We start from the raw sequence: 9,856 nt of genomic DNA on the forward strand, positions 1-9,856 counted from the left end.
GACCACTGTCAACATCTGTCTCGAGTGTTTGAGAGGTCTGTACGATCCATAGTGTCAAAAAATTGGGATCCAAGCTTGTTGCATGGCTTAAGCGAATTTGTGGATTACTGGCCTGCAGCTTAATGGCCCTACACTGTATCATTTAGCCGTCATCAGTTTCCATTAACCATATTTTACAAACTTCATCCTATTTTATGAACTTTATGGAATAAGTTGTACTGATTGTACTGATGATAGCTAAATGAAAACTGAAAACATTTTTTCAGTGATAATTTAAGATTTGGCTTTCTTTAAAAAGTGATTGAATTTACATGTTTTAATGTTAGAACATTTTAATATACTGATTTATTTTTAAAAATTATTTTATTTTATTTCAAATATTTAACATAAACTTTTAATAAATTACTTATGCATTTTATAACTAAAAATAACTGCACCATATCTCATTATTTTTAGCTAGAAATTATAATTCTATTTATAAAGAAAAAACTACTAGTATCATTTTTTTACCAATCGTAGATAATTAGTAAAATCCGTTTTCAATCTGCCTTTAATTTTTATAAAGGATTCCTAAGTGAATAATGATATCATTGCAGGATTGAGTATTATATTATTTTATTATATTCAATTGTAGTAAATAAAACAACTTAGTTCAGAGAGCCAAATATTTTTTATTAATAAATATTTTCAATCTACTTTCAAATCATCATCTGCTTGTATAACTATATCCATTCAAACAAAGAAGTATGTACGTATGTAGGCTGATGATCTGAAAGTAGATAAAAAATGTTTCTACTATTTGGTCTTTCAAACTAAGCAATTCAGTTGTATACACTATATATAATGGTACAAGTGTAGTGAGTTAGTGGATTGAGAATTGTTTTTAACTTGTAATCTGTTATAGGTCTATTTTATTGTTTTACTTTCTTATGCTGCTTTTTCATTCCATTGATCTTGGTCAGCCTATCTAACTATAAGTAAATCAGATTACTTTTAATTACAGAATTAAAACTAATTCCGTACTTAAAAATATTAAATAATATTTTTTTATATTTAATACTGCAATTGATTGAATGAATCTTAAGCAAGTTACCTTCTTTGCTTGACTCATTAAAATTGATTTTAAAAAATAATGAAGAAAAATCTAGAAATAATCAATGTTAAAGAACTTTTTTTTAGTTCTGTAGAACATCATTTCATATATTTTATCATGAAATTCTTGTAACGTCCTTTTACAAGAGAGCATCCATGATAGATATAAAGAATATTTAACTATAATCTTTTTTCATATGTTGTACAATGTACAGTACATCAATCATGTGTTTTAAAAGAATAAACTGAAGGATATAATTGTTACAAATAAATTACTAATAATAAAAAAATAATAAAGGTATAAATAATAATTTTAATGTATGTTTAAACTATTGTTTGTTTAAAATATGTTTGTCTAAAAATGTTCTTTCATAAACAAAATATTAAAAATTTGTAAAAAAATTTTATTGTTAAATAATGTATATTTTGGTTTTCAATTAGAGACATTCTCATACAATTAAACTGTATAGATGATGATAAGTAACTTTTATCTTTAAAAAAATGAATGTAAGTCTTTCCCCACCTTCCCTATATTAACATATTGGAAAATAATTCAGATTTGTTTTCTAGAATTCATAAAGAAAAAACTCAAAAGTTTGTGCCAAATGCACTTTATTAAATGTTATTGTTTTATTTGTATTATTGTATCTGAAAAAATGGATAAAAAAATATTAAAATAAACAATTTTATGATACTCTTTCTTTTATTTATAGTCCAGTAATTTTAAATGAAGGATATAATTATTAAATTAATAAACTTGTTTGAGTAATTCAAATGTAAAATTCTTAATGTTCATAAACTATTGCATTTTTAGAAAAAGGACTAATAAAATACTTTTAATATGAAGAATATAAAATTGCTTTAAATTTTTTTTTAACTCCAACTGTTTAAAATATATAAAATTTATTATTCAATAGTACTTATCAATAGAAATGAATCTAATCATTTTTAATTAAGCAACTATTTTTTTAAAACTTTGTCCTTTGGGAACCAAGAGGGCCTTTTTAGCAAGTCCATTATGGTTCAGCCAGGCGCACAGTGGGGTGGCCAGTTGATGAGCGATGTGGCCCAATATATCCAGACTGACCACCTCTGAAAAATTCCTAGGATTTTTTATCGGGGGTCCCCAGAGCAACCATTAAAAAACACCTCTAATTCTAAATTACTTAATTATTTTTAATACTAAATTAGTTTACTAATATTTTTATTATTGTAAGTTATATTTAAAATGGTAAAAACATATTTATATGAATATTTTGATGAAACAGTATAAACAATGACACACTATCACTGCTGTTATCTTATTTTCTTCAGAACTTTGATGTCCTCATCAGATAAAATATTTTTATCTTATGCTTTTCATAATCAAAATATTAATAGCTTGCTTTTGAATAATTGGGTATTTAAATACTTATTAAATTATACATATGAGAGAATTTTGTTCTGTATTACAGTGAAACCTGTTTAAATGACCACCTCTTCAAAACGACCATTCATTATAAAGGCCACTTTTGCATGAAACTATTGGTGGTCGCCAGGGGCACCCATATTGGGGCATGTGTCCCCCTTTTCGTCTGTGTTGCTCTTTTCCTAATCTCAAGGAAGTCCCAAATTTCATTATAATCAAAAAACAGAAAATTCATGACTAGCCTATTCTGCAAATATAAAAGAAACTAATAAACGATATTTATCCATTGTCCCATGCAACTTCCCAACATGTTGACCAAAATTGGGCCTTGAAAACATAGAAGGTTCCTTGTTTTCAAGGCCCAAGTTGCGACCAGTGCCACTTTGTGGGTGCGCTGATCTGACATTGAATCATAGTTTGAAACTTCTTGCATAATGTATGCTGCCCTTTTTTATAGCTTGTCTCCTCCTTTTTGTTTAATCTAAGGGTGCCACCGATGGTCAAAGTTAGGGATTTTACTGTACCTACAGTTTATATTATTCTGCATTTCGTTATGATTAAAATAAATTTAACTATATTTTAATATAAAAATTAATAATGATTATTTGATGACATTACAGATTATACAAACAATTTTTATTGTATTCAATTTGAAAACTTTACAAAGAGAAATCTGCGGGTCTTATTTTCATTTCTGCATCGGGTGAATATGATTCTTCTGATGCTTCCGAATTTTCATAAGGTCCATTTAGATAAAATATGTTTGTATCTGGCTTTATACAATCAGCATACCACCAACCACCTTTGAATTTTTCTGCACACAAACCTTCATTGTTTTCGTTGTCTTTAGTGCTGAATTTTTTATTGTTAGAATAACTCAAAGAATAACCTGAAAATATATTATTTAATAATAATAAGTTTAAGAAATTATAATTTCTTGAGTATGAAAATCAAAAATTTTGTTTATTATACAGTGAAAAAAGTCCCATATTATGTATTCAGGGTGATTTAAAAGGCTGGTCTCAATCTTCGGAGGGTTTAAAATGGAGCAGCTTTCAAATAGGAAGCTATGCTCGATGACGTAATCTTGTGTCAGTACAAGCTTTCTAACGTAACTGTTTGCGTTTACGAGAACAGGTGGCAACCCGGAAACACCGTTTGCCAGAATTCTTGCAGCAGCGCATGTGGTCCGGGACTCGTACCTGGAATGCTTGAAAAGATGCAGCAGAATTTCTTTTGAAGATGCAATAATGTCTGCATTTAATGGGGCCGCCAATTCGAACAATTTTGTAACAGCACCATTTCATATATATTACGTTTACGTTCATGTATTGTACGTCTTTGTTTCGTTCTTATACGTTCGTTTATTGGTATGTTTTGTGTAGTCATGCTATCCTTACATTAGATGGATTACGTCAACGAATGTAGGTTCCTATTCGAAACCCCTCTACACGCTTCTGAAATTTGAGACCGATCTTTTGAATCACCCTGTACAGTACATCACGTTCAACTTCGCAGTGAACGTGAAAATATTAAACTTTGCGTATGTAGACTAATGAATATCGGTTTTATTCTTCGTTTTGAAAAAGACTGTAGCAACCAATTAATTTTTTTAATCAAATTTAACGAAATTTTGATTTTATTCATAACTTTGAAAATTAAATGTTATGGATCAACATACCTAGTCGTAATTTAAATTATACAGCTGGATGGCCAAGCAATTATGTTGGCAACCTAATGCTTGGGGGATCCGGAATCGAATCCGGATGGGTCTGGAAAATAATCCAGAAATTTTCGCGAGGGGTGGTCTTCCAGATATGTCTGGCCCATTCCTCACCACCCGGCCGCCCCATTGTGGGCCTGCTCGAACCTATAACGGGCTTGCTAGAATGGCCCTCTTAGTGCCCACGGAAGAAAGAATAAAGAAAAACATCGTCAAATCCTGTTTATCCGGATAATCCGAAATTAGTGGGGTATTGAAATTAAATATTGCATGCTTTACTTACTTTTTTTTGGTTTAAACTTTTCGCCCTGTGGGCCTAAGAGGGCCTTTTTTTTAGCAAGTCCATTATGGTTCAGCCAAGCCCACAATGGGGTGAGGGACGGGATCCGACATCCGACATATCCGAACGGACCACACCCCGAAAAATTACTGGGGATTTTTCGACCCGTCCGGATTCGATTCCGGGTCCCCCAGAGCGGTAGTCTGCCACCTTGACAGCTTGGCCATCTTGGCGTCAGTGCTTTACTGACTTGAAAACAATAGAAAAATTAAAGTTACAGTACATAAATAGGAACATACACTCCCTTTGTACTGGGTAATTTTATTTTTACTTTTCCAGCTATTAAATATAACAGATTCTTGGGGGGTCAGAAAATAACCCTCTAGATTCTTACATTTTTTGGAATAGGGACCTTGAAACGTCGATAAATGCAAACATTCGAGTTTTCCCTTGAAAACATGAGATTGTTATTTAGATACATAAGGCTGTAAATAGTTCTATGATCTTAAACGTTGCAAAAACTAATAATTTCCCAAAATGTATAAAAATTTTAAAACAACTATTCAAACAAATCCGGAAAAACGGGATTTAACTGAACAACAGGAACATAAAAATTACTGGGTAAAGGGAGATAGTCCTCTCGGGATGCACCCCTTGGCAGATGGCCAATATGTTGCGCTGTTGTATCCCATTGAAACCAAAATTCTTCGCCATCCGGCCGTCTCATTGTGGGCTTGGCCGAATTCACGATGGGCCTGAGAAAGCTCTTTTAGTGCCCATAGGGCAGAAGGAGAGAAAAACCCATTTGCAAAGGTATAAATCCTTCATCATGTAAGCAAAACGCTTATATGATGATGGATTTTAGGAATTAATTGACACGCTAATACACGAACTACAATTAATTCGTTTGTCTATAGCCTTATATATTTTCTAGAAATGTTAGTATATCAGGTATCGTTTCACGAATCTTGAGAGGGCTGAAAATTTTCAATTAACTTACCCCCGTGACCTTCGAATCCAGATAAATGTATTCTATAATATTGATCTTCGTTTTCGATCCAGAATTCCCTGTAGATAGCATATCGTCTTTTTCCATCGATATCTTTAATGTCAATCCTCAAGGAATAATTTCCTTGATTGGTCAAAGAGAAAATTCTGTCGTTTCCTATGAAATAATAAATTGATTTCATTTAAGCCTGAAATATCAAAACTTAATTTTTTTTTTTTTTTTTTGAATTGATATCATTACTCTTACCAAGCCAAAAATCTTTGTCTAATGATCCGAAACCTATCTTATATTCTTTCCAAGTTCTATAAAAAAATTGTGAAGGACTACTAAAGTTTCCTCTACGCTGGAATATCTAATAAATAATAAAATAAACGAATTAAAATATATTAGAAAATGCAAAAAAAAAAAAAAAATATCACTATTTATATATAGATTTATTTTACCGTCCATCCTCCACCATCAGTTTCCATATCACAATAAACTAACATACTCCCTATATGACCCCAATTCAAGGGCCAAATTCTGTATAAACCGCTCTCGTTATGGCCAGATTTTAACAATTGAGCACAATCAATGGAACCAGGATGTAAGAAATGAGCATCTGTATCAAAACAATTGAATTATTCAAAATTTTATATTAAAAATTATTAAATATTTAATCGATACTCACGAATTGCAACTGTGAAAGTAGTGAAAAATAAAATCGTCAGCACGTTCATCTTCCTTTTCCAGTGATGCTGCGGACCAACGATCTTGGACGATAATGATGACCTTCTGGAGAAAGCCTCTATTTATTTAATATGAACTGGTTTGGCTGGATCTTCTTCATACTAGATATTTTTTAAATTGAATTTTAAGTCACTCATCCCAACATTTAAATAATCTTTTCGCAACTTTTAATTTATTACTCTCCAATTATTTTTTAAGAAATATATTTTACTTATCAGCATATTCTGAATATGAATAAAAGCAATTTTTTATGAATTTATTAGTTGTCAAGGAGCCATTATTCTAGGAAGATTGTGTTGTTAATTTTAAGTATAAGAACAGAAATTTATAATTAATACTAAAGTTGTTATTAAATGTCAAAACAAATGCAGAAAAAATATTTAAATTTATATAAACTGAAGGACTTAATGCAGTAAAAACAATTTTTTTTTTTTTTAAAAGTTTAATTGATATTAAACTTATTTTATTAGATTTATATATTTATATACATTAAAAATTATATATCTACTGATCAATTTTATAAAATTAATTTATTGAATATCTGTATAAATATATTTAATTTATAAATAATAAAATGTTTTAATGCAATTTTATTTTTTTAAATATTAAAAACGATTTTTATCTGTCTGAAAACTTGAATGGATGCAAATAATTTCACGTGTTGATGCTAACGACCATAGGACGTTGACGTTTCTAAGAACGAGTCTTATAAATCTGATATGCAGATTGTAAAATATTTTATATTTTACCCTTATTTTAAATACTGAATAATAATATAAAACTGATTGCTGAGAACAATTAATTGCAGTGCATAATTAAGCCTATATGATCGTATTTAAGTGCAATTTTTAAGGATTTAAAACAAATCATATAACTACAGTGATACCTCGGTTTTCGTCGATAATCCGTCCGAAAACAATCTGCGAAATCCGAAACCAACGAAAACCGAGGCAATTACTCCCATACGAATGAATGTAAATCCAATTAATTCGTTCTAGACACTCCAAAATATATACCGAAAACACATTTTATAGAGAATTAATATAGCGTTAAACACTAAAAGCAATAATAAGTTAGCATAAAAGACTAATTAGCATAAAGATAAAAACATTAAGATTAAAGATAAGATAATTAGCATTAAGATGAAAGCAATGGAATTGTTCGGCTAGACACGCGGGGTAATGTCTTGTCTTGTAGAAGCTAGTTGGACACGAGCTTCTAGCCTACATCGCCCCGTGGTAAAGTGTGACGTAATTGTCATGTAATAATAGTAGTATGCGTTTATCGATGGGAATAATGTCTTCCGGGAAATCCGTTTTAGGGTAACTTGCCTCTATTCAGGCGTTACAGACGTGGAGAGAACCCAAAAAACTTTACATGGCTAGCACGCCCTGGCAAAGCGCGAACCCACGACCGAATTCCCAGTATTCAAAAAAATAAAGAAAACTCGGCAAATATAAATCAGGTGTGTTTATTAATATAATAATAATGCTGAGAAAAAGATAGATTAGATCGGTTGGCCCACCGTTGGCCAATGGTGGGCCAACCGATTCCGGGTCTCCCAGAGCGGTTGGCTGCCACCTTGACCGCTCTGCCATCCGGCTTTCATAGAAAAGTTGTTTGGCTAGACGCACAGTCTAGTGCCCACACAACGAGAAACAACGCCACACTGAGCAAGAAAACGCGTGGGTCGCCCTTTGTTTTCGCAAAATTAGCAGCGAGGTTATATGGGCACGCCAACGAAATCCGAGGCAACCGACGAAAACCGAGACAAATTTTTCGCGAAAAAAATGACGAAAACCGAAACCGACGATAACCGAAGTCAACGAAAACCGAGGTATTACTGTGTAATAAAACTTACATACACCGAACATTATAATGGATCCAAATACAGTTTATTTAGTTTATCATTTATCAAGCATTTGTATTATCCGAGATATCCTTGGTCCACATTACCTCGGATAATAGGGATTTTACTGTGTATAACTTGTATTAATATCATTCGCTAAGTTGAAATTAAAAAGACAAAGATCTTTCGTTGCTAACTATGGGAAATGCATAACCAAGGAAATTAATGCCTCATCCTAAGACCAGAGATCGATCTTAACCAGCAATCTTATGAACTTTTTACGGGTGGTATGTCCCTGATATATCAGCCATCGTCTCTCACTTGTCGGTAATCGCCATTTTGGGTCTGGGTGAACCCAGTAGATTCGTCTAGTCCCACAATAAATATGAGTTAAAGGACCCTTTTATAACTTAAGGCAGAAAGACACAAATATTTTTTAAATCTCTTATTAACGTAAATACTTTGTACGGTGAATATACTACAACGGATAAAACATTATTTGAAATGTTGAAATCATAAATGAAACGGATGATATAAATTAATTTTCACAAAGGCCTTTTGTGGCCGAATGGATAAAACCATTGAACACCAGTGGTAGATCACGGGTTCGTGCTTGACCAACGGGCTAGCCATGTGGAGTTTTTCGAATTTTCTTCACTAAATAGGGGCTAGTTTCCACGTAGAAAGTTCTCCCAGGAGACACTTCCCATTGGCAAATCTTCCATGTGTTGCGTTTCCTATCATCAATCCAATATACAATTTCCACAAAGGATTTTCCTGTTACAAAGTAAAAACTGACAGAGACCACCTTACTATAGCTCGAAATTTTTTCTGTCAGTGGAAAATATAAGAAAGTGCAAATTTCGTCTATGAAAAGAGATATAGAGGTATAAAAATATCATATATATGAAAGACCTAGTTGCCGGAAATCCTGTAATTCTTTATTTTTTGTATTTTGTGTATACAATTTAGTATTTTGTATTTAAGTGTTTTCATGCAATATTAAAAACAGTATTGAAAATATACAATTTCCCTATTATACTATTGGGGACCCGAAAAAGTTTATTGTAGATTGCCTCAAACTTAATTAATAAAATTGGATCGTGTTTCCAAATAGTAACAGATGAAACAAATTGCATATTGCTTTACTTGAATTACATAAGTTTATACCAGGGGTGGCGAGCCTATGGCACGCGTGCCCAAAGTGGCACGTAAGGAGAAATCATGTGGCAACGCTCTTGTATAGAGCCAGTTCTGGTAGCCAGTGGGTGAGTGCAAGCAGGCGGTCAAATTCCTAGGGCGGCGATAGTGCACTTTAAAAAATAAAATTCAATCATAATTTAATATTATTTTAAATTAATTTAATTTTAATTTGCAAAGTCTATTTTATGACGGCGCTAAAATATAATTGAACAAAAGTGCCTGTTATCAAGGGATTGCCAGGGATCCCCAGGAATTTTTCGGGGGGTGGTCCGTTCGGATATGTCGGGCCCCGTCCCTCACCACCCGGTCGCCCCATTGTGGGCCTGGCCGAACCCAAAATGGGCCTTCTAAAAGAGACCCTCTTAGTGCCCACAGGGCGGAAAGAGTTAAAAAAAAAAAAAGGACGGCTTGATTTGAATAAAATTAAAATAAATGTACTGTATTTCAAATATTATTACGGACTTTTTTTCTGTCAACTATATGAAACTGTCATAAAACATACCAGTAGGCTCTCGTGAATTGGATTATGTTATGAAGTTACTTGTCGATCAGCATTGATAGGG

The 9,856-nt window shown here is 32.3% G+C and overlaps 1 protein-coding gene across 1 annotated transcript; it reads right to left on the reverse strand.

Annotated features, from left to right (window-relative positions):
* Positions 1 to 3,119: 3,119 nt before the first annotated feature.
* LOC136982935 (techylectin-5A-like) lies at positions 3,120 to 6,231 on the reverse strand. Its single transcript, XM_067279512.1, has 5 exons — positions 6,183 to 6,231; positions 5,956 to 6,113; positions 5,759 to 5,864; positions 5,504 to 5,668; positions 3,120 to 3,389 (listed from the first exon to the last, which is right to left on the reverse strand). Exons 1-5 carry the CDS (start codon positions 6,229 to 6,231, stop codon positions 3,160 to 3,162), a joined length of 708 nt encoding a protein of 235 aa, XP_067135613.1. The 3' UTR covers positions 3,120 to 3,159.
* Positions 6,232 to 9,856: the final 3,625 nt, after the last annotated feature.

The sequence above is a fragment of the Centruroides vittatus genome, unplaced genomic scaffold (genome assembly GCF_030686945.1).
Source record: "Centruroides vittatus isolate TY-2023 unplaced genomic scaffold, ASM3068694v2 contig_874, whole genome shotgun sequence".
In the NCBI taxonomy this organism is placed as follows: Eukaryota; Metazoa; Arthropoda; class Arachnida; order Scorpiones; family Buthidae; genus Centruroides; species Centruroides vittatus.

Coding starts and splice junctions, on each gene's coding strand:
- LOC136982935 (XM_067279512.1), bottom strand. CDS start 6,231: ATGAACGTGCTGACGATTTTATTTTTCACTACTTTCACAGTTGCAATT. Junction 5,669..5,758: donor AGACAAAGATTTTTGGCTTG/GTAAGAGTAATG, acceptor ATTATTTCATAG/GAAACGACAGAATTTTCTCT. Junction 3,390..5,503: donor TGGATTCGAAGGTCACGGGG/GTAAGTTAATTG, acceptor ATATATTTTCAG/GTTATTCTTTGAGTTATTCT.